Here is a 25,738-nt window from a genome sequence, read left to right on the forward strand (position 1 = left end):
TTAAAAATATGTATAAAAAACGCACACATCTGCATATATGCGATATGTGGTGTTTGGTGTTTGGCGTGTGTGCCTTATATTTCAGCCCACATAAACGCTTTTATAGAGAACATATATAGTATCTATGGGCACACAAGATATGGCTGTCGAACAGGTTTCATTTCCATTTGGACCAGATTGCCTTTCAAAGTGTGGATTTATGAATTCAATGGGGTAGATGAGGCTGGGTGGATGAGATAGGACTGTAGGATAGCTTCAATCAAAGAAAAAGCGCCACGTTGGGCGCCAAAAAAGTTATTCATGCTAGAAATAGAATGGAATATAATATTGGTTAACTGATTTAAAGCCAATAATATATTTTATTTAATACCTTATAAAATATTTCCTCCCTTTTTAAAACAGGGTATCCTTTAAGTGTCATCCCCTTGTTTTGTAACTCATATGTGACCATGTGTAAATTACCTTGAAGAAAGTAATGAGCAAACAGGTTAAGTTGAATGAATTATTGAGGTGGAAAAAATGTTTGATTTGTGAAAGGGTTAGAGAAAAGCCGGCCAGTTTATCCTGGAAGGCACACCCATTCCGCCCAGCTAAATCGCCTTATTAACTCATTGCTGCGGTGTCAATTTACACGACAACAAAACAAAGGCTAAAATATGGCAACATTACTCTCTCGCCACCCAACCACTTTTCGCTCCTTTGTCTCGAGTTTCGAGTTTCGGGGCGATGGAAAAAACCGGTGCCCCCCAATCCAGCAATTCCCAATTGCCGGCGTCTTAAGTGTTGCTAATAACGCCTACAACTAAGAACAGAAAACAGCTGCGGGGTCAAAATGGGTGGAGTGGGGGAGGGGGTTCCGAAAAGTGGGTGGGTGTGGGTGCCATGGTTGAGCGACACTTTTAAGAAATTGCAAAGTTTTCGTAACAAAGGCAACTTGAACAATACTTTGATGCGATTTTGCGGATATTAGGTGTTAATTTTTCAAAGAGCCAACGACATTGTACGCCAGCCCCCCCTTCGGCGTTTATTTGGGGGGTCTCCACCCCCATCCATTTTATTAGCCCCCCGCCCCTGGTTTTTCGGTGGCCTGACTGCCATTGCCATGGCACTCTGCCTTTTGTAATTTTAACTGCTTTTGGTTAACACTTTTACGCATTGCCAACTGTGGTGGCAGGCTCCTCCCTCCACCATCCCCCGTCCACCATTCACAGCATCGATATCACATGGCAGCTCCTAACCCCTTTGTCTTCACACCGCCAGCAAGTCATCGATGGGAAAACTTTTGGCAACTTTTTCTTGGCCCGCTCGCTTTTTTGTATAGACACACTTTAATTGCCCCCAAAGGGGGGATTGGTGCTAAAACAAGCGCTGAGTTACTGTTCGCTCTGCTGTCAACGGAATGGGGCATGCCATTTATTGAGCATTTTAGCCTTTCATCGATGCTTTCAGCTGAAATTATTTTGCTCATTTTAATTATTATAACCGCCGAATACAGGCCAGCAGCAACAACAATGGAACAATGCCATTTGCCATTGTGAGTGGGTGGTTGGGTGCTTGCAAGTGCCGCAAAAACACAAATTTTAACGGTTATGCCACGTCGAAAAAGGGTCGAGCAACAGCGAGAGAGAGGAGTCCTTTGGCCCCTTCTTGTGGTGATTTGGGGGCGATCGTTCAGTGGGCGGGGCCATTTTGCGGTCTCGTCCCCGAAGACGTTTTCCCTGAGAACTCCAGACTAGAGATAAACTGTCTTGCAGACGAGGGGAGACGAAAGGGAAAGTGCCACATTGGGCACAAAAATATGCCAGAAATGCAGAGAAAATCCATTTAAGACCATATTATGCATTGCGTTGAAGAAAATGCAAGTTTTAAAAATCAAGGGTCCAAACATACAAGCTTAGACCAAAGGAAAAGCCCCACGTTGGGCGCCAAAAAAGTAACGCATGCTAAGCAAAGGAAACGAATAGACAATTAATATAGGGCTTTAGTGTTTTTTAAGTCAGAAAAACTGTACAATACACGTTTTAAATCTCGACTTCGAACTGAAGCTCACACCTGAAACTGGAATCGAAACGATGTGCATTTGCTTCTACGTAATAATCGCCCTGGTTATCCTGCTCGTCATAGTGGTCGCATCACTGAACTTAACCCGCCGATGAGCCGAAATGGAGTTCAAGTTCGACTTATCCAACTGGTAGTAGAATAAACAATGTTGCCGCCACTTAACCCCTGCTGATTCACTAGTTTTGCCCTGTAACTATTTTTCGGTATTAGATAGCCAGCAAGTTTTTCGGTGTTTTATTACTGTAAACATTTGCATACAAGACTGCTCTCGCCGCTCCTCGCTGGTTACTATAATTAACTGAATATTTATTACTGCGGTAGATAAAATGTTATGCGGCTATTATTTTAGTTTTACGGCCAACCAAGAAGCCAACAAGCCAACAGGCAAATGCAAAAGCGAAACCCGGCTAGCTGAGCTTAAGCCTCAGACGGAACATGAACATGGCAGGCCACCAAAGTGGCGGCTCGTACATGAATATGCAATCCGAGCCAAAATGCACCAAAGCGAACCCACTTTGCCGGGCCACCTGAATTCTCAACCATCGCTCTAAGCCACCTCCATGGATGAGATACACCTAAACCATTGAACAGGCGGCGCCAATTAGGCCCACGAAAGGATCGGTTTAGGGTTTTCCAGAGATGATGTAGTGAAAAGTTATTTCGGCTTAAAAGAGATTACCTTTTTTATATTATAATATTTATTTAGTATTTTATAATAATTCTGGATTTATTTTATTTTATTAGTAATTTAATTCTAGTTTTATTTTAACCCAATTAAAAGCTAGAATATTTTCTGGTGTAGAACTCTCCTGCTGCGCGAAAGGTGAAACAATCGCTAATTGTTTTAGGACCTTCGCTCCAGATGCGGAGGCAATAAGGTGTGAAATTCCAGACCGGCTTTCGACTTTTCGCTCGCGGCACAAAACTTTTTAGCCAGCCAAGCGAAAATTACGCATACGCCGCTTTGTCTTACGCGAAAGTAGGGGGCGAATATAGCTCATACGCCACGTAGCAGCTGTCGGCTGCTGTAATTACAATCATTTAATGAAGAGCACCGTTACGGGAGTTATGAGAGCGCAAATCTAGCGGCCATTCAGAAATTGATCTATAATGATTTAATATTGTCTGATTGTTTTGCGGATCTAAACCTAATTACCGTCCATCGCACATGGCAAACAATTTCGCCCAATTTCACACCTAAAAAACTAAAAACTCAATTCGTATTAATTGCGAGTGGATCGTGGGGTTTCGTAATGACAATTTGACACGCTCGGTTGATTTAATCGGGGGGCCTATAAAAGCGGCCAGCGAAACTCGAATGGGCAACAGTTAACATCTGGACATTTCGAGAAGATGCATCTAAACCTGAAATATTTCATCGGTCTGCTCGTGGTGCTGCTCTGCAGCTCTTTTGCGGTGAGTAGGGGTGGTTTTGTTTCTCCCGGTTAACTTGTAATTAATACTTATTATTTGTTATCCCTCCAGATGGCCTATCCCCAGGGTGGTCCTTGTGGTCCTCCGCCCAGTGGCACTCCGCCTTCGGGTCCTCGGCCATCGGGTCCTCCACCTGGCGGTCGCTGCGGACCTCCTCCTTCGACCACGGCGTCCTCCGGTTAGCGGGTTTCTGATCCCCACTCCTATCCCCATCATCAGGCTTCGACGCGTCACACGGGCAAATCCTTTAGCTAAGTCTATTTTTTTTCGATAGTCAATTCAAGAATATATATGTGTGTGTAAACTGCTAAATTTTAAAAGCTTTTTCTGGGGGACTTCTTAGATTTTTATTCAAAATAGATTTATTTTATACACGTCATTTTATTATTAAGCTAAACCACTGATACCAATGATCCCTTTTTTCGAAAGGTGGTTATGAGAGTCAAATCGGTGACCACCTCCTCCTTGCACTGGTGATAAAAAGCGTAGGCCACAACCCAGAAGTAAATGCCTAAAACTATGGATAAAAAATTATTAAAAATACAAAAAATATATATATAGTTTACTTACGAAGACCACAGATGGAGAGACCAATGTCAATGATGTCTGCATTCCAAACCATAACTTCGGCCACCAAGAAAGCGGGAAACAGCAAAGTGTGTAGACAACTCGTGACGAGAAAGAAAAATACCAGAACGGATGTTTTCTGGGGTATAAAGAAGGAAAATAATTAAATAAAATAGCAGTAATTTGGCCGACACAATGAAAATATTCATCAAAAACCAAAAGAAAAAATTCCATTTTTGTCAAAAACTGAAATCCCGAATTTCCAAAAAAAAAACCAAAACCCGTTTTTTCGCTATAACAAAGTAAATACTGATTCAAAGTATGGATTGTCATACCTTTCTGAACTCGTTATTAAATTTCCTAACGATTGGCATTTAAACCTTGACAATTTATTAATTTTTAATTTTTCGCAAAAAATCATGGGGTACCCCCTTATAAAAAAATTAAAAATTGGCGAAAATTTTATTTTTCCAAAATCACACGGAAAGTTATATGGATTTATAGCAAATTTTGTTATCTGTTCAAACCAGTATGTATTTTTGGTGTAGGACCATTTTTGCCCAAGTTACAGCAAAAAAACAAAAAGAAAAAATTCCATTTTTGTCAAAAACTGAAATCCCGAATTTCCAAAAAAAAAACCAAAACCCGTTTTTTCGCTATAGCAAAGTAAATACTGATTCAAAGTATGGATTGTCATACCTTTCTGAACTCGTTATTAAATTTCCTAACGATTAGCATTTAAACCTTGACAATTTAATAATTTTTAATTTTTCGCAAAAAATCATGGGGTATCCCCTTATAAAAAAATTAAAAATTGGCGAAAATTTTATTTTTCCAAAATCACACGGAAAGTTATATGGATTTATAGCAAATTTTGTTATCTGTTCAAAACAGTATGTATTTTTGGTGTAGGACCATTTTTGCCCAAGTTACAGCAAAAAAACCAAAAGAAAAAATTCCATTTTTGTCAAAAACTGAAATCCCGAATTTCCAAAAAAAAACCAAAACCTTGACAATTTATTCATTTTTAATTTTTCGCAAAAAATCATGGGGTACCCCCTTATAAAAAAATTAAAAATTCGCGAAAATTTTATTTTTCCAAAATCACACGGAAAGTTATATGGATTTATAGCAAATTTTGTTATCTGTTCAAAACAGTATGAATTTTTGGTGTAGGACCATTTTTGCATAAGTTACAGCAAAAAAACCAAAAGAAAAAATTCCATTTTTGTCAAAAACTGAAATCCTAAATTTTCAAAAAAAAACCAAAACCCGTTTTTTCGCTATAACAAAGTAAATACTGATTCAAAGTATGGATTGTCATACCTTTCGGAACTCGTTATTAAATTTCCTAACGATTGGCATTTAAACCTTGACAATTTATTCATTTTTAATTTTTCGCAAAAAATCATGGGGTACCCCCTTATAAAAAAATTAAAAATTCGCGAAAATTTTATTTTTCCAAAATCACACGGAAAGTTATATGGATTTATAGCAAATTTTGTTATCTGTTCAAAACAGTATGAATTTTTGGTGTAGGACCATTTTTGCATAAGTTACAGCAAAAAAACCAAAAGAAAAAATTCCATTTTTGTCAAAAACTGAAATCCTAAATTTTCAAAAAAAAACCAAAACCCGTTTTTTTCGCTATAACAAAGTAAATACTGATTCAAAGTATGGATTGTCATACCTTTCGGAACTCGTTATTAAATTTCCTAACGATTGGCATTTAAACCTTGACAATTTATTCATTTTTAATTTTTCGCAAAAAATCATGGGGTACCCCCTTATAAAAAAATTAAAAATTGGCGAAAATTTTATTTTTCCAAAATCACACGGAAAGTTATATGGATTTATTGCACATTTTGTTATCTGTTCAAAACAGTATGAATTTTTGGTGTAGGACCATTTTTGCATAAGTTACAGCAAAAAAACCAAAAGAAAAAATTCCATTTTTGTCAAAAACTGAAATCCTAAATTTTCAAAAAAAAACCAAAACCCGTTTTTTCGCTATAACAAAGTAAATACTGATTCAAAGTATGGATTGTCATACCTTTCGGAACTCGTTATTAAATTTCCTAACGATTGGCATTTAAACCTTGACAATTTATTCATTTTTAATTTTTCGCAAAAAATCATGGGGTACCCCCTTATAAAAAAAATTAAAAATTCGCGAAAATTTTATTTTTCCAAAATCACACGGAAAGTTATATGGATTTATAGCAAATTTTGTTATCTGTTCAAAACAGTATGAATTTTTGGTGTAGGACCATTTTTGCATAAGTTACAGCAAAAAAACCAAAAGAAAAAATTCCATTTTTGTCAAAAACTGAAATCCTAAATTTTCAAAAAAAAAACCAAAACCCGTTTTTTCGCTATAACAAAGTAAATACTGATTCAAAGTATGGATTGTCATACCTTTCTGAACTCGTTATTAAATTTCCTAACGATTGGCATTTAAACCTTGACAATTTATTCATTTTTAATTTTTCGCAAAAAATCATGGGGTACCCCCTTATAAAAAAATTAAAAATTCGCGAAAATTTTATTTTTCCAAAATCACACGGAAAGTTATATGGATTTATAGCAAATTTTGTTATCTGTTTAAAACAGTATGTATTTTTGGTGTAGGACCATTTTTGCCCAAGTTACAGCAAAAAAACCAAAAGAAAAAATTCCATTTTTGTCAAAAACTGAAATCCCGAATTTCCAAAAAAAAAACCAAAACCCGTTTTTTCGCTATAACAAAGTAAATACTGATTCAAAGTATGGATTGTCATACCTTTCTGAACTCGTTATTAAATTTCCTAACGATTGGCATTTAAACCTTGACAATTTATTCATTTTTAATTTTTCGCAAAAAATCATGGGGTACCCCCTTATAAAAAAATTAAAAATTCGCGAAAATTTTATTTTTCCAAAATCACACGGAAAGTTATATGGATTTATAGCAAATTTTGTTATCTGTTCAAAACAGTATGAATTTTTGGTGTAGGACCATTTTTGCATAAGTTACAGCAAAAAAACCAAAAGAAAAAATTCCATTTTTGTCAAAAACTGAAATCCTAAATTTTCAAAAAAAAACCAAAACCCGTTTTTTCGCTATAACAAAGTAAATACTGATTCAAAGTATGGATTGTCATACCTTTCGGAACTCGTTATTAAATTTCCTAACGATTGGCATTTAAACCTTGACAATTTATTCATTTTTAATTTTTCGCAAAAAATCATGGGGTACCCCCTTATAAAAAAATTAAAAATTCGCGAAAATTTTATTTTTCCAAAATCACACGGAAAGTTATATGGATTTATAGCAAATTTTGTTATCTGTTCAAAACAGTATGAATTTTTGGTGTAGGACCATTTTTGCATAAGTTACAGCAAAAAAACCAAAAGAAAAAATTCCATTTTTGTCAAAAACTGAAATCCTAAATTTTCAAAAAAAAACCAAAACCCGTTTTTTCGCTATAACAAAGTAAATACTGATTCAAAGTATGGATTGTCATACCTTTCTGAACTCGTTATTAAATTTCCTAACGATTGGCATTTAAACCTTGACAATTTATTCATTTTTAATTTTTCGCAAAAAATCATGGGGTACCCCCTTATAAAAAAATTAAAAATTGGCGAAAATTTTATTTTTCCAAAATCACACGGAAAGTTATATGGATTTATAGCAAATTTTGTTATCTGTTTAAAACAGTATGTATTTTTGGTGTAGGACCATTTTTGCCCAAGTTACAGCAAAAAAACCAAAAGAAAAAATTCCATTTTTGTCAAAAACTGAAATCCCGAATTTCCAAAAAAAAAACCAAAACCCGTTTTTTCGCTATAACAAAGTAAATACTGATTCAAAGTATGGATTGTCATACCTTTCTGAACTCGTTATTAAATTTCCTAACGATTGGCATTTAAACCTTGACAATTTATTCATTTTTAATTTTTCGCAAAAAATCATGGGGTACCCCCTTATAAAAAAATTAAAAATTCGCGAAAATTTTATTTTTCCAAAATCACACGGAAAGTTATATGGATTTATAGCAAATTTTGTTATCTGTTCAAAACAGTATGAATTTTTGGTGTAGGACCATTTTTGCATAAGTTACAGCAAAAAAACCAAAAGAAAAAATTCCATTTTTGTCAAAAACTGAAATCCTAAATTTTCAAAAAAAAACCAAAACCCGTTTTTTCGCTATAACAAAGTAAATACTGATTCAAAGTATGGATTGTCATACCTTTCGGAACTCGTTATTAAATTTCCTAACGATTGGCATTTAAACCTTGACAATTTATTCATTTTTAATTTTTCGCAAAAAATCATGGGGTACCCCCTTATAAAAAAATTAAAAATTCGCGAAAATTTTATTTTTCCAAAATCACACGGAAAGTTATATGGATTTATAGCAAATTTTGTTATCTGTTCAAAACAGTATGAATTTTTGGTGTAGGACCATTTTTGCATAAGTTACAGCAAAAAAACCAAAAGAAAAAATTCCATTTTTGTCAAAAACTGAAATCCTAAATTTTCAAAAAAAAACCAAAACCCGTTTTTTCGCTATAACAAAGTAAATACTGATTCAAAGTATGGATTGTCATACCTTTCTGAACTCGTTATTACATTTCCTAACGATTGGCATTTAAACCTTGACAATTTATTCATTTTTAATTTTTCGCAAAAAATCATGGGGTACCCCCTTATAAAAAAATTAAAAATTGGCGAAAATTTTATTTTTCCAAAATCATACGGAAAGTTATATGGATTTATAGCAAATTTTGTTATCTGTTTAAAACAGTATGTATTTTTGATGTAGGACGATTTTTGGCCAAGTTACAGCAAAAAAACCAAAAGAAAAAATTCCATTTTTGTCAAAAACTGAAATCCCGAATTTCCAAAAAAAAAACCAAAACCCGTTTTTTCGCTATAACAAAGTAAATACTGATTCAAAGTATGGATTGTCATACCTTTCTGAACTCGTTATTAAATTTCCTAACGATTGGCATTTAAACCTTGACAATTTATTCATTTTTAATTTTTCGCAAAAAATCATGGGGTACCCCCTTATAAAAAAATTAAAAATTCGCGAAAATTTTATTTTTCCAAAATCACACGGAAAGTTATATGGATTTATAGCAAATTTTGTTATCTGTTCAAAACAGTATGAATTTTTGGTGTAGGACCATTTTTGCATAAGTTACAGCAAAAAAACCAAAAGAAAAAATTCCATTTTTGTCAAAAACTGAAATCCTAAATTTTCAAAAAAAAACCAAAACCCGTTTTTTTCGCTATAACAAAGTAAATACTGATTCAAAGTATGGATTGTCATACCTTTCGGAACTCGTTATTAAATTTCCTAACGATTGGCATTTAAACCTTGACAATTTATTCATTTTTAATTTTTCGCAAAAAATCATGGGGTACCCCCTTATAAAAAAATTAAAAATTCGCGAAAATTTTATTTTTCCAAAATCACACGGAAAGTTATATGGATTTATAGCAAATTTTGTTATCTGTTCAAAACAGTATGAATTTTTGGTGTAGGACCATTTTTGCATAAGTTACAGCAAAAAAACCAAAAGAAAAAATTCCATTTTTGTCAAAAACTGAAATCCTAAATTTTCAAAAAAAAACCAAAACCCGTTTTTTCGCTATAACAAAGTAAATACTGATTCAAAGTATGGATTGTCATACCTTTCGGAACTCGTTATTAAATTTCCTAACGATTGGCATTTAAACCTTGACAATTTATTCATTTTTAATTTTTCGCAAAAAATCATGGGGTACCCCCTTATAAAAAAATTAAAAATTCGCGAAAATTTTATTTTTCCAAAATCACACGGAAAGTTATATGGATTTATAGCAAATTTTGTTATCTGTTCAAAACAGTATGAATTTTTGGTGTAGGACCATTTTTGCATAAGTTACAGCAAAAAAACCAAAAGAAAAAATTCCATTTTTGTCAAAAACTGAAATCCTAAATTTTCAAAAAAAAACCAAAACCCGTTTTTTTCGCTATAACAAAGTAAATACTGATTCAAAGTATGGATTGTCATACCTTTCTGAACTCGTTATTAAATTTCCTAACGATTGGCATTTAAACCTTGACAATTTATTCATTTTTAATTTTTCGCAAAAAATCATGGGGTACCCCCTTATAAAAAAATTAAAAATTGGCGAAAATTTTATTTTTCCAAAATCATACGGAAAGTTATATGGATTTATAGCAAATTTTGTTATCTGTTCAAAACAGTATGTATTTTTGATGTAGGACGATTTTTGGCCAAGTTACAGCAAAAAAACCGAAAGAAAAAATTCCATTTTTGTCAAAAAGTGAAATCACGAATTTCCAAAAAAAAACCAAAACCCGTTTTTTCGCTATAACAAAGTAAATACTGATTCAAAGTATGGATTGTCATACCTTTCTGAACTCGTTATTAAATTTCCTAACGATTGGCATTTAAACCTTGACAATTTATTCATTTTTAATTTTTCGCAAAAAATCATGGGGTACCCCCTTATAAAAAAATTAAAAATTCGCGAAAATTTTATTTTTCCAAAATCACACGGAAAGTTATATGGATTTATAGCAAATTTTGTTATCTGTTCAAAACAGTATGAATTTTTGGTGTAGGACCATTTTTGCATAAGTTACAGCAAAAAAACCAAAAGAAAAAATTCCATTTTTGTCAAAAACTGAAATCCTAAATTTTCAAAAAAAAACCAAAACCCGTTTTTTCGCTATAACAAAGTAAATACTGATTCAAAGTATGGATTGTCATACCTTTCTGAACTCGTTATTAAATTTCCTAACGATTGGCATTTAAACCTTGACAATTTATTCATTTTTAATTTTTCGCAAAAAATCATGGGGTACCCCCTTATAAAAAAATTAAAAATTGGCGAAAATTTTATTTTTCCAAAATCATACGGAAAGTTATATGGATTTATAGCAAATTTTGTTATCTGTTCAAAACAGTATGAATTTTTGGTGTAGGACGATTTTTGGCCAAGTTACAGCAAAAAAACCGAAAGAAAAAATTCCATTTTTGTCAAAAAGTGAAATCACGAATTTCCAAAAAAAAACCAAAACCCGTTTTTTCGCTATAACAAAGTAAATACTGATTCAAAGTATGGATTGTCATACCTTTCTGAACTCGTTATTAAATTTCCTAACGATTGGCATTTAAACCTTGACAATTTATTCATTTTTAATTTTTCGCAAAAAATCATGGGGTACCCCCTTATAAAAAAATTAAAAATTGGCGAACATTTTATTTTTCCAAAATCACACGGAAAGTTATATGGATTTATAGCAAATTTTGTTATCTGTTCAAAACAGTATGTATTTTTGGTGTAGGACCATTTTTGTCCAAGTTACAGCAAAAAAACCAAAAGAAAAAATTCCATTTTTGTCAAAAACTGAAATCACGAATTTCCAAAAAAAAACCAAAACCCGTTTTTTCGCTATAACAAAGTAAATACTGATTCAAAGTATGGATTGTCATACCTTTCTGAACTCGTTATTAAATTTCCTAACGATTGGCATTTAAACCTTGACAATTTATTCATTTTTAATTTTTCGCAAAAGATCATGGGGTACCCCCTTATAAAAAAATTAAAAATTGGCGAAAATTTTATTTTTCCAAAATCACACGGAAAGTTATATGGATTTATAGCAAATTTTGTTATCTGTTCAAAACAGTATGTATTTTTGGTGTAGGACCATTTTTGTCCAAGTTACAGCAAAAAAACCAAAAGAAAAAATTCCATTTTTGTCAAAAACTGAAATCCTAAATTTTCAAAAAAAAACCAAAACCCGTTTTTTCGCTATAACAAAGTAAATACTGATTCAAAGTATGGATTGTCATACCTTTCGGAACTCGTTATTAAATTTCCTAACGATTGGCATTTAAACCTTGACAATTTATTCATTTTTAATTTTTCGCAAAAAATCATGGGGTACCCCCTTATAAAAAAATTAAAAATTCGCGAAAATTTTATTTTTCCAAAATCACACGGAAAGTTATATGGATTTATAGCAAATTTTGTTATCTGTTCAAAACAGTATGAATTTTTGGTGTAGGACGATTTTTGGCCAAGTTACAGCAAAAAAACCGAAAGAAAAAATTCCATTTTTGTCAAAAAGTGAAATCACGAATTTCCAAAAAAAAACCAAAACCCGTTTTTTCGCTATAACAAAGTAAATACTGATTCAAAGTATGGATTGTCATACCTTTCTGAACTCGTTATTAAATTTCCTAACGATTGGCATTTAAACCTTGACAATTTATTCATTTTTAATTTTTCGCAAAAAATCATGGGGTACCCCCTTATAAAAAAATTAAAAATTGGCGAAAATTTTATTTTTCCAAAATCACACGGAAAGTTATATGGATTTATAGCAAATTTTGTTATCTGTTCAAAACAGTATGTATTTTTGGTGTAGGACCATTTTTGTCCAAGTTACAGCAAAAAAACCAAAAGAAAAAATTCCATTTTTGTCAAAAACTGAAATCTCGAATTTCCAAAAAAAAAAACCAAAACCCGTTTTTTTGCTATAACAAAGTAAATACTGATTCAAAGTATGGATTCCTAACGATTGGCATTTAAACCTTGACAATTTATTCATTTTTAATTTTTCGCAAAAAATCATGGGGTACCCCCTTATAAAAAAATTAAAAATTGGCGAACATTTTATTTTTCCAAAATCACACGGAAAGTTATATGGATTTATAGCAAATTTTGTTATCTGTTCAAAACAGTATGTATTTTTGGTGTAGGACCATTTTTGTCCAAGTTACAGCAAAAAAACCAAAAGAAAAAATTCCATTTTGTCAAAAACTGAAATCACGAATTTCCAAAAAAAAACCAAAACCCGTTTTTTCGCTATAACAAAGTAAATACTGATTCAAAGTATGGATTGTCATACCTTTCTGAACTCGTTATCAAATTTCCTAACGATTGGCATTTAAACCTTGACAATTTATTCATTTTTAATTTTTCGCAAAAGATCATGGGGTACCCCCTTATAAAAAAATTAAAAATTGGCGAAAATTTTATTTTTCCAAAATCATACGGAAAGTTATATGGATTTATAGCAAATTTTGTTATCTGTTCAAAACAGTATGTATTTTTGATGTAGGACGATTTTTGGCCAAGTTACAGCAAAAAAACCGAAAGAAAAAATTCCATTTTTGTCAAAAAGTGAAATAACGAATTTCCAAAAAAAAACCAAAACCCGTTTTTTCGCTATAACAAAGTAAATACTGATTCAAAGTATGGATTGTCATACCTTTCTGAACTCGTTATTAAATTTCCTAACGATTGGCATTTAAACCTTGACAATTTATTCATTTTTAATTTTTCGCAAAAAATCATGGGGTACCCCCTTATAAAAAAATTAAAAATTGGCGAAAATTTTATTTTTCCAAAATCACACGGAAAGTTTTATGGATTTATTGCACATTTTGTTATCTGTTCAAAACAGTATGTATTTTTGATGTAGGACGATTTTTGGCCAAGTTACTGCAAAAAAACCGAAAGAAAAAATTCCATTTTTGTCAAAAAGTGAAATCACGAATTTCCAAAAAAAAACCAAAACCCGTTTTTTCGCTATAAAAAAGTAAATACTGATTCAAAGTATGGATTGTCATACCTTTCTGAACTCGTTATTAAATTTCCTAACGATTGGCATTTAAACCTTGACAATTTATTCATTTTTAATTTTTCGCAAAAAATCATGGGGTACCCCCTTATAAAAAAATTAAAAATTGGCGAAAATTTTATTTTTCCAAAATCACACGGAAAGTTATATGGATTTATAGCAAATTTTGTTATCTGTTCAAAACAGTATGAATTTTTGGTGTAGGACCATTTTTGCATAAGTTACAGCAAAAAAACCAAAAGAAAAAATTCCATTTTTGTCAAAAACTGAAATCCTAAATTTTCAAAAAAAAACCAAAACCCGTTTTTTCGCTATAACAAAGTAAATACTGATTCAAAGTATGGATTGTCATACCTTTCTGAACTCGTTATTAAATTTCCTAACGATTGGCATTTAAACCTTGACAATTTATTCATTTTTAATTTTTCGCAAAAAATCATGGGGTACCCCCTTATAAAAAAATTAAAAATTCGCGAAAATTTTATTTTTCCAAAATCACACGGAAAGTTATATGGATTTATAGCAAATTTTGTTATCTGTTCAAAACAGTATGAATTTTTGGTGTAGGACCATTTTTGCATAAGTTACAGCAAAAAAACCAAAAGAAAAAATTCCATTTTTGTCAAAAACTGAAATCCTAAATTTTCAAAAAAAAACCAAAACCCGTTTTTTCGCTATAACAAAGTAAATACTGATTCAAAGTATGGATTGTCATACCTTTCTGAACTCGTTATTAAATTTCCTAACGATTGGCATTTAAACCTTGACAATTTATTCATTTTTAATTTTTCGCAAAAAATCATGGGGTACCCCCTTATAAAAAAATTAAAAATTGGCGAAAATTTTATTTTTCCAAAATCATACGGAAAGTTATATGGATTTATAGCAAATTTTGTTATCTGTTCAAAACAGTATGAATTTTTGGTGTAGGACCATTTTTGCATAAGTTACAGCAAAAAAACCAAAAGAAAAAATTCCATTTTTGTCAAAAACTGAAATCCTAAATTTTCAAAAAAAAACCAAAACCCGTTTTTTCGCTATAACAAAGTAAATACTGATTCAAAGTATGGATTGTCATACCTTTCGGAACTCGTTATTAAATTTCCTAACGATTGGCATTTAAACCTTGACAATTTATTCATTTTTAATTTTTCGCAAAAAATCATGGGGTACCCCCTTATAAAAAAATTAAAAATTCGCGAAAATTTTATTTTTCCAAAATCACACGGAAAGTTATATGGATTTATAGCAAATTTTGTTATCTGTTCAAAACAGTATGAATTTTTGGTGTAGGACCATTTTTGCATAAGTTACAGCAAAAAAACCAAAAGAAAAAATTCCATTTTTGTCAAAAACTGAAATCCTAAATTTTCAAAAAAAAACCAAAACCCGTTTTTTCGCTATAACAAAGTAAATACTGATTCAAAGTATGGATTGTCATACCTTTCTGAACTCGTTATTAAATTTCCTAACGATTGGCATTTAAACCTTGACAATTTATTCATTTTTAATTTTTCGCAAAAAATCATGGGGTACCCCCTTATAAAAAAATTAAAAATTGGCGAAAATTTTATTTTTCCAAAATCATACGGAAAGTTATATGGATTTATAGCAAATTTTGTTATCTGTTCAAAACAGTATGTATTTTTGATGTAGGACGATTTTTGGCCAAGTTACAGCAAAAAAACCGAAAGAAAAAATTCCATTTTTGTCAAAAAGTGAAATCACGAATTTCCAAAAAAAAACCAAAACCCGTTTTTTCGCTATAACAAAGTAAATACTGATTCAAAGTATGGATTGTCATACCTTTCTGAACTCGTTATTAAATTTCCTAACGATTGGCATTTAAACCTTGACAATTTATTCATTTTTAATTTTTCGCAAAAAATCATGGGGTACCCCCTTATAAAAAAATTAAAAATTCGCGAAAATTTTATTTTTCCAAAATCACACGGAAAGTTATATGGATTTATAGCAAATTTTGTTATCTGTTCAAAACAGTATGAATTTTTGGTGTAGGACCATTTTTGCATAAGTTACAGCAAAAAAACCAAAAGAAAAAATTCCATTTTTGTCAAAAACTGAAATCCTAAATTTTCAAAAAAAAACCAAAACCCGTTTTTTCGCTATAACAAAGTAAATACTGATTCAAAGTATGGATTGTCATACCTTTCTGAACTCGTTATTAAATTTCCTAACGATTGGCATTTAAACCTTGACAATTTATTCATTTTTAATTTTTCGCAAAAAATCATGGGGTACCCCCTTATAAAAAAATTAAAAATTGGCGAAAATTTTATTTTTCCAAAATCATACGGAAAGTTATATGGATTTATAGCAAATTTTGTTATCTGTTCAAAACAGTATGAATTTTTGGTGTAGGACGATTTTTGGCCAAGTTACAGCAAAAAAACCGAAAGAAAAAATTCCATTTTTGTCAAAAAGTGAAATCACGAATTTCCAAAAAAAAACCAAAACCCGTTTTTTCGCTATAACAAAGTAAATACTGATTCAAAGTATGGATTGTCATACCTTTCTGAACTCGTTATTAAATTTCCTAACGATTGGCATTTAAACCTTGACAATTTATTCATTTTTAATTTTTCGCAAAAAATCATGGGGTACCCCCTTATAAAAAAATTAAAAATTGGCGAACATTTTATTTTTCCAAAATCACACGGAAAGTTATATGGATTTATAGCAAATTTTGTTATCTGTTCAAAACAGTATGTATTTTTGGTGTAGGACCATTTTTGTCCAAGTTACAGCAAAAAAACCAAAAGAAAAAATTCCATTTTTGTCAAAAACTGAAATCACGAATTTCCAAAAAAAAACCAAAACCCGTTTTTTCGCTATAACAAAGTAAATACTGATTCAAAGTATGGATTGTCATACCTTTCTGAACTCGTTATTAAATTTCCTAACGATTGGCATTTAAACCTTGACAATTTATTCATTTTTAATTTTTCGCAAAAGATCATGGGGTACCCCCTTATAAAAAAATTAAAAATTGGCGAAAATTTTATTTTTCCAAAATCACACGGAAAGTTATATGGATTTATAGCAAATTTTGTTATCTGTTCAAAACAGTATGTATTTTTGGTGTAGGACCATTTTTGTCCAAGTTACAGCAAAAAAACCAAAAGAAAAAATTCCATTTTTGTCAAAAACTGAAATCCTAAATTTTCAAAAAAAAACCAAAACCCGTTTTTTCGCTATAACAAAGTAAATACTGATTCAAAGTATGGATTGTCATACCTTTCGGAACTCGTTATTAAATTTCCTAACGATTGGCATTTAAACCTTGACAATTTATTCATTTTTAATTTTTCGCAAAAAATCATGGGGTACCCCCTTATAAAAAAATTAAAAATTCGCGAAAATTTTATTTTTCCAAAATCACACGGAAAGTTATATGGATTTATAGCAAATTTTGTTATCTGTTCAAAACAGTATGAATTTTTGGTGTAGGACGATTTTTGGCCAAGTTACAGCAAAAAAACCGAAAGAAAAAATTCCATTTTTGTCAAAAAGTGAAATCACGAATTTCCAAAAAAAAACCAAAACCCGTTTTTTCGCTATAACAAAGTAAATACTGATTCAAAGTATGGATTGTCATACCTTTCTGAACTCGTTATTAAATTTCCTAACGATTGGCATTTAAACCTTGACAATTTATTCATTTTTAATTTTTCGCAAAAAATCATGGGGTACCCCCTTATAAAAAAATTAAAAATTGGCGAAAATTTTATTTTTCCAAAATCACACGGAAAGTTATATGGATTTATAGCAAATTTTGTTATCTGTTCAAAACAGTATGTATTTTTGGTGTAGGACCATTTTTGTCCAAGTTACAGCAAAAAAACCAAAAGAAAAAATTCCATTTTTGTCAAAAACTGAAATCTCGAATTTCCAAAAAAAAAAAACCAAAACCCGTTTTTTTGCTATAACAAAGTAAATACTGATTCAAAGTATGGATTCCTAACGATTGGCATTTAAACCTTGACAATTTATTCATTTTTAATTTTTCGCAAAAAATCATGGGGTACCCCCTTATAAAAAAATTAAAAATTGGCGAACATTTTATTTTTCCAAAATCACACGGAAAGTTATATGGATTTATAGCAAATTTTGTTATCTGTTCAAAACAGTATGTATTTTTGATGTAGGACGATTTTTGGCCAAGTTACAGCAAAAAAACCGAAAGAAAAAATTCCATTTTTGTCAAAAAGTGAAATAACGAATTTCCAAAAAAAAACCAAAACCCGTTTTTTCGCTATAACAAAGTAAATACTGATTCAAAGTATGGATTGTCATACCTTTCTGAACTCGTTATTAAATTTCCTAACGATTGGCATTTAAACCTTGACAATTTATTCATTTTTAATTTTTCGCAAAAAATCATGGGGTACCCCCTTATAAAAAAATTAAAAATTGGCGAAAATTTTATTTTTCCAAAATCACACGGAAAGTTTTATGGATTTATTGCACATTTTGTTATCTGTTCAAAACAGTATGTATTTTTGATGTAGGACGATTTTTGGCCAAGTTACTGCAAAAAAACCGAAAGAAAAAATTCCATTTTTGTCAAAAAGTGAAATCACGAATTTCCAAAAAAAAACCAAAACCCGTTTTTTCGCTATAAAAAAGTAAATACTGATTCAAAGTATGGATTGTCATACCTTTCTGAACTCGTTATTAAATTTCCTAACGATTGGCATTTAAACCTTGACAATTTATTCATTTTTAATTTTTCGCAAAAAATCATGGGGTACCCCCTTATAAAAAAATTAAAAATTGGCGAAAATTTTATTTTTCCAAAATCACACGGAAAGTTTTATGGATTTATTGCACATTTTGTTATCTGTTCAAAACAGTATGTATTTTTGATGTAGGACGATTTTTGGCCAAGTTACAGCAAAAAAACCGAAAGAAAAAATTCCATTTTTGTCAAAAAGTGAAATCACGAATTTCCAAAAAAAAACCAAAACCCGTTTTTCGCTATAAAAAAGTAAATACTGATTCAAAGTATGGATTGTCATACCTTTCTGAACTCGTTATTAAATTTCCTAACGATTGGCATTTAAACCTTGACAATTTATTCATTTTTAATTTTTCGCAAAAAATCATGGGGTACCCCCTTATAAAAAAATTAAAAATTGGCGAAAATTTTATTTTTCCAAAATCACACGGAAAGTTTTATGGATTTATTGCACATTTTGTTATCTGTTCAAAACAGTATGTATTTTTGATGTAGGACGATTTTTGGCCAAGTTACAGCAAAAAAACCGAAAGAAAAAATTCCATTTTTGTCAAAAAGTGAAATCACGAATTTCCAAAAAAAAACCAAAACCCGTTTTTTCGCTATAAAAAAGTAAATACTGATTCAAAGTATGGATTGTCATACCTTTCTGAACTCGTTATTAAATTTCCTAACGATTGGCATTTAAACCTTGACAATTTATTCATTTTTAATTTTTCGCAAAAAATCATGGGGTACCCCCTTATAAAAAAATTAAAAATTGGCGAAAATTTTATTTTTCCAAAATCACACGGAAAGTTTTATGGATTTATTGCACATTTTGTTATCTGTTCAAAACAGTATGTATTTTTGATGTAGGACGATTTTTGGCCAAGTTACAGCAAAAAAACCGAAAAAAAAAATTCCATTTTTGTCAAAAAGTGAAATCACGAATTTCCAAAAAAAAACCAAAACCCGTTTTTTCGCTATAAAAAAGTAAATACTGATTCAAAGTATGGATTGTCATACCTTTCTGAACTCGTTATTAAATTTCCTAACGATTGGCATTTAAACCTTGACAATTTATTCATTTTTAATTTTTCGCAAAAAATCATGGGGTACCCCCTTATAAAAAAATTAAAAATTCGCGAAAATTTTATTTTTCCAAAATCACACGGAAAGTTTTATGGATTTATTGCACATTTTGTTATCTGTTCAAAACAGTATGTATTTTTGATGTAGGACGATTTTTGGCCAAGTTACAGCAAAAAAACCGAAAGAAAAAATTCCATTTTTGTCAAAAAGTGAAATCACGAATTTCCAAAAAAAAACCAAAACCCGTTTTTTCGCTATAAAAAAGTAAATACTGATTCAAAGTATGGATTGTCATACCTTTCTGAACTCGTTATTAAATTTCCTAACGATTGGCATTTAAACCTTGACAATTTATTCATTTTTAATTTTTCGCAAAAAATCATGGGGTACCCCCTTATAAAAAAATTAAAAATTGGCGAAAATTTTATTTTTCCAAAATCACACGGAAAGTTTTATGGATTTATTGCACATTTTGTTATCTGTTCAAAACAGTATGTATTTTTGATGTAGGACGATTTTTGGCCAAGTTACAGCAAAAAAACCAAAAGAAAAATTCCAATTTTTGTCAAAAACTGAAATCCCGAATTTCCACAAAAAAAAAAAAAAAAAAAAACGGGTTTTTTCGCTAAAACAAAGCAAGTACTGATTCAATGTATGGATTGTCATACCTTTCTGAACTCGTCATTAAATTTCCTACTTGTTAAATAAACCGATAGCAACTCACCAAAAAAGAGGCAACGAACAGCATCAGACAGCCCACAAAGTGCACTATTTCCAGAACCCTATAGACCACCACGAGGACGCCTTCGAAGGAATCGCAGCAGGGCTCTGCACTTCTCAGCGGAACTGCGAGGAGTTCAAAAAATACCAAAATCAGGGAACTGATTATACAACCCACTCGTAGGGTAATCATGAAGCAGCACTTTTTCAGGCGGCACCTCATGACTGATTTGGTTCTTTGGTTGATTCGATTTGATTTTCTTTTCCTTTGACTGTTAAATCTACGTAGTCTGTTTTAAAAGGCTATAGACGTTTATAATATGGCTTGAAATATTTATTATAAATATAGATGATGCAGAAGTCGATCAATTTTTCTTCACTCCCTACGTTTTCAGCCATCTGAAATATGTTACCATTTTTCGTCTGCATCAATTTTTCTCCGCTGGAACTTTGGTATTCCCCAGTCAATATGCAACTGGCTGATGAGGAATTCGCCTGGCTTTGGCCTTCCCCTCTACAATTTTCCCATTTCAACGACCCAGCCCGCTCATCTATTTTGCATATTTTCCGAACTTTAGCTAGTTGCTTGTACAACGAGTAAAAGTAAAATTTCGCAGACTTTTCGAGACTGTAAAATATTACATCACCCTCCTCGCCGAAGCAGCCGCCAGTCGATATTAAAAAAGATAAAGTTTTATTAGTTGTGCGGTGAGAATGGTGAGAATGGGCGGCGAGATATAATAAAAGTAATAAAAGAAAATATGCAACACACACAAAAACACAAATACAAATGAAGATGCAGATGAAGTTGAAATGTAAATTTCGTCCGAATGGAAAGTTCCGTTTCAATGATTGCAAACGGAAGCGGAAAATGCCACCCACCCACAGAATCCGAATCCCGAACCCAATCCCCTCTGGGGAATGAATGGCAAATGAAACGCAAGTAAATACGATAAATAAATGTTTAAATAAATAAGTAAATAAATATGTGGACAGTCGGCTACAGGAGTTGTGGGCAAAAACGGGGGCCAAAAAGTCCAAATGTAATAATTAAATTGCATTTTGCGTCTGCGGCCAAACAAAATGGCGGCCAACGTACGAATAAGTGAGTGTGTGTGCGGTCGGAAGAGTGTGGAAAGTGGCTACGACTATTCGCTACCCTGTAAAAATATATAAAAATGTATCAGCTTGCAAAATATATATAAAATTAAAAAAATCAGAAAATATTAATATTTAAATAGCAAAATAATTTGAAAATAAAATTTTTTTTGCGGTCACAAGATGGCGAAAGTGGTTACAATTATTTATATACCAATTTCTAGATTTGTAAAATAAATATAAAATTCAGAAAATATTATTTTTTATACCAAAATAATTTTAAAAAAGTGTTTTTATGGCCTGAAACTCCTTGATAAATCCCGCCCACAGTTCCCCGATTCCCAGCATAAATATTTATATGCCTTGGCCGCAATCATTGGTTCATATTAAAACACACAAGCACATACATGAGTGTGCTGCTATTTTATTTTATTTTATTTCTCTCTTTCTGATTTTCATGCTGTCCTTATTTCTTTCTCCAGATTCCATTCCTCGTAATTTACAATATTATAGCCCTCAATTGCTGGCCTTCGCGGATGGGAAAAGGCTTAAATTTATTTATCATTCAATTAAATATTTAAAATACCAAAAAATGCTTTCACCGCCGGCCAACTTATTTAAATTTCGACGCCCACACACATGCCGCACACACACACACCTTTAATATTGAAATTGAAATCATAAATAAATGAGAAAATTTGCGTCGGCTGGTGAATGCCGAGTTTTCCAAGGGAAAACGGGTGGGGAAAATTGTGGGCGGTTTGTTGATTTTCCCTGCGTATGCGTAATGTGTGTGCCAGTGTAAATTTTATTGTTATATGTATATATTTATGCCCGCATATGTGTGTGCACTAGGGTGGACTTATTTTGTATGAAATTTCTAAGGCCATGCTCTCACCCCTTCATATATAGCCTTTTTGTATCCTTAATCCATTAAAGAAAGAACAAGTAAAAAATAATTAGTTTTAGGCGGTGCGCAACGGCTTTAAAGTTTATTACGCTAATTTCAGATTCATCTAGATGCCGTAGACTTAATTTTATACTTTGACAGTATTTTAAAAAGTATCTTAATCACTTTCCTGAGCTTTTTAACAAGGGATGAAGTCGTTGATAAAATTCGAGTCCCTGGGAGACAATTACAACTTAAAAATAACAATAATAACGAATAATCAAGGACTTTTAGAGTACAACTTATAAATATTACGGTCTCTGAAAAATAAGAGTCAATATCGTTGTATCCTAAGCCAGCATTTCTTTGAGGAAAATTTTTATTGGCGAACGCAAAAGTGATAGTTAATCTTTAAAATTGTAAAAAATAGAATCTCTATTTCATTGTGAGTCACAAAAAAAAAATGGTAAGTCGGGAATCGAACTCGATCCTTTTTGTTCGGAGACAGAAGCTCTACTGGCTAGGCTACGTCCAACTGTTAATATTCATGAAATACATTTCTACTTGACTCTTTTATTCGAGCGAAACCAAAAAGTTGACATGTTAAAATCTGACAAGAAATGGAATGGGGTAAATTCCTAGTTTTACACTTAATTTTTAGCGAAACTTTAGGGCCATTGCGCACCGCCTAAACGATGAAATAAAATTTTTCTGTTTTTGCATAAATTTATTGGACACAGAAACCTACCATTTAAGATGCTGAGCTCAGTTGACCTTAAAGAAGTCCACCCTAGTGTGCACGTTTTTTTTTCGCCGTGTATTTTTGCTGCATCGCTGCAATGTTTGTAAAATTAATTGACATTTTATTTGTTAATTAATTGTTATGGCCGGGTGTTGTTGTTGTTTTTCGTTTGGTTCACAGCCGAGAGTTCACAGCTTTTGGGCCAAATGACCAAATGGCCAAATGGCTTTTCATTATTGTTATTACAAATGCCGCGGTCATTATTATTTGCTCGTTAAGCGAACCCCTGCACTTGTCCCCTTTGAACTTTTGTTCAAATGCAATGCATTTGTAATTTAGTTTTGTAGTTTTAATTGCAAAAATTGTTAATTTTCTGATAATTTATTTATGCTTTTATTTATGTTTAGCACAGTACTAAATTGAAAGCAGAGTTTTAGGTGTTCTTATAATATTAAATTCCTATAAAGATGGCTTATATTTAAGAACTTGGTCAGGAAAAAATACATTTTCTGTGAAATATCCTAGCCAGCGAGCCATCAATTTTTACAACTTTAAATACCAGCAGGAAGTAACTTGGGCATTCAGGATCAGCTCCCCTAGAGCAACATTTCGAATGGCAATAAGAAAAAAGTCATAACAAAATTTTACGACAACTTTGTTGGCTTTTTTTTTTGGGGATACGAGATTTGGTACTAGGGATTCGGATTCGGATGGACTGAACCGAACTGAACTGGATGCGAAATGCAAAACAAAGGGAAAATTACCGAAACACCAGGAGAAGAAGAAGAGGCGGCGTTTTCTAATGGCTGCCATCCCGCTGGGTTCGTTCTCCTTTTATATTCCTCCTTTAAAGGAGAGATGGGGGCATATAATAATCATCTATATTCATGGATTAGGATTCAATTTTTATATGCCACACGCGAGAAGGTGAAACGGAGAAAGCTGCGAAGGAGAGAGAACAATGAGGGTTAAATTGAAAATAAAGCGTTACCCGAAAGAGGACACAGATACCAAAAAAGCGGGAAAAAGAAAGGAGGAGTGCTGAGAATTATTCAAAAATTTATGCAAGAAAATATTACCAAAGAGCTAATAATTTTCCCCATCCATTCTATTCCCGAAAAGGTGGCAAAAGCGCCGCGTGGGGGCCGCCAGGGGGTGGTGGGTGGTTGGGTGATTCTACCCCGGGTTTTGTATTAATGAATAATATCGCGGCTAAGGCGAAGGCGAAACGCGTTCTTCTTTTTTTTGTATTTTTGTGGCACGCCACAGGGGTTAATAAGTAATCTGCATTTTTTGACATTTATTTATGTCTTCAAATATGTGCGAGGCTACTCCTCGTCGTCGTTTCTCTCTTCTTATTTTTTATTTTTATCGCGGGGCCAAAGAGCAAGGGAAATCTAACAGCTGTTCAAAGTGTCATTAGAGCGAAATATGCCCGCGATGTGAATGAGGCCCCATCTTTAATTTTCATCTCCCTGCTAAATGGGAATTGTATTCGAGGATATGCGTATATTCATCTCCGGCCCACCTCAATCTTTATTCCTTTCATTTGATTAGCAGCGAATCTAAGGCCAAGGAATGGCGGATAAGTTTAAAGATATTCTGAAATTTCATTTGAAAAATAAAGGACTAAATTGAGATTTTTATACTTTTCTAAAGAATGAAAATTCTTTTTCATATTTAATTTTAAGTATATTTCTACTTAAGATTACAAATAGGCTTAAATTTCATATAAAAAATAATAAATGGCTAAAGCAAAATCACTATTTAATTAAACACAAAACAATATTTAATCATCTTTACCATTTAGATTTATTAATAATACTTTATTTTTTTATAATTATCGTTTTCATATGATTAGCTAGTAATCTAAGGAAATGGGATTGCAAGAAAGACTAAAGATATTCTGAAATTGTTTTCATTTTTGTATATTTATAAAAATGGCAAAATTAATATAATGATTTAGAAAACATTTATAAACTATCCTTAATTTTTAGGCATATTTATTTTACCTCATCTAAGTAGTTTTATATATTTATCCAAGTCAAGGTCATAAAAGTGGTAATGGGCGGACATCGGACTTTAGTTACCTACGTGTCGGCACAAATCTATATTTACGATTATGGAAGTTTATGGATGTGGCTTCTTTGACGTTTTAGTGTCATTCAGCGTTGGGCTGTAAAGGGCGTGCAAAAAGGGGATGGAGGGGGATGGTGTTTAGGGGGAGGGGGTCGTAGAGCAGTTCTAATGACAAATGCCCATATGAAATGGTCACACACGCAAGGACCTTCCCCTTCCGCTGCTTTTGCTTTCGCCGGCTTTCTGGTGAAAGTGAAATTGTCATAAAAAGTGAAAGGCAACTGGGGAACCTGAAGGGGGTGGGTAAGGGGTTTTAGGGGGGCAAAGGGGGCGGTTCTCACATGTCAAGGTAATTTGGGCGCACTTTTTGCACTCGCCTCGTTTTATGGGCGAATTCAAATAGTTCTCCGGGCCACGCCCACACGCACACATATATGTAATTACTTAGTTTATTATATTGCAAGTATCCAAGTGGACCAGCCAAACTACGCCACTGTAAGCCCCCCTTTACTGTTTTTTTTCCTCCTATTTCTATTTCGTAAGCCCCCCTCTTGAAGGGCCCTTCCCTCTTTTATAGTTTGGCAAATCGTAAAAACTTTTACAACATTTACATGCAAGGCGAAATTTCAGGGGTGTAGGGACGGAGGAGG

At 32.3% G+C, this 25,738-nt stretch overlaps 2 protein-coding genes across 2 annotated transcripts; one reads left to right on the top strand and one right to left on the bottom strand.

The window, feature by feature from the left end:
• The first annotated feature begins 3,352 nt into the window (after positions 1–3,352).
• Positions 3,353–3,807, top strand: LOC108060299 (translation initiation factor IF-2). The gene is made up of 2 exons (XM_017145944.3): positions 3,353–3,477; positions 3,547–3,807. The coding sequence occupies exons 1-2, from the start codon at positions 3,415–3,417 to the stop codon at positions 3,676–3,678; spliced, it is 195 nt and encodes a 64-aa protein (XP_017001433.1). The 5' UTR covers positions 3,353–3,414; the 3' UTR covers positions 3,679–3,807.
• An 11-nt stretch (positions 3,808–3,818) lies between these two features.
• Positions 3,819–20,568, bottom strand: LOC108060298 (uncharacterized). Its single transcript, XM_017145943.3, has 3 exons — positions 20,285–20,568; positions 4,066–4,201; positions 3,819–4,012 (listed from the first exon to the last, which is right to left on the bottom strand). The coding sequence occupies exons 1-3, from the start codon at positions 20,501–20,503 to the stop codon at positions 3,888–3,890; spliced, it is 480 nt and encodes a 159-aa protein (XP_017001432.1). The 5' UTR covers positions 20,504–20,568; the 3' UTR covers positions 3,819–3,887.
• Between the last annotated feature and the right edge of the window lie 5,170 nt (positions 20,569–25,738).

The sequence above is a fragment of the Drosophila takahashii genome, chromosome X (genome assembly GCF_030179915.1).
Source record: "Drosophila takahashii strain IR98-3 E-12201 chromosome X, DtakHiC1v2, whole genome shotgun sequence".
NCBI classification, from domain to species: domain Eukaryota; kingdom Metazoa; phylum Arthropoda; class Insecta; order Diptera; family Drosophilidae; genus Drosophila; species Drosophila takahashii.

Bases quoted from the DNA above. Each gene is read 5' to 3' on its own strand.
- LOC108060299 (XM_017145944.3), top strand. From the start codon at position 3,415: ATGCATCTAAACCTGAAATATTTCATCGGTCTGCTCGTGGTGCTGCTC. The intron at 3,478-3,546 runs GTGAGTAGGGGT...TTATCCCTCCAG, and splicing joins TGCTCTGCAGCTCTTTTGCG to ATGGCCTATCCCCAGGGTGG.
- LOC108060298 (XM_017145943.3), bottom strand. From the start codon at position 20,503: ATGAGGTGCCGCCTGAAAAAGTGCTGCTTCATGATTACCCTACGAGTG. The intron at 4,202-20,284 runs GTGAGTTGCTAT...TTTATACCCCAG, and splicing joins TGTTCGTTGCCTCTTTTTTG to AAAACATCCGTTCTGGTATT. The intron at 4,013-4,065 runs GTAAGTAAACTA...TTTTATCCATAG, and splicing joins TCTCTCCATCTGTGGTCTTC to TTTTAGGCATTTACTTCTGG.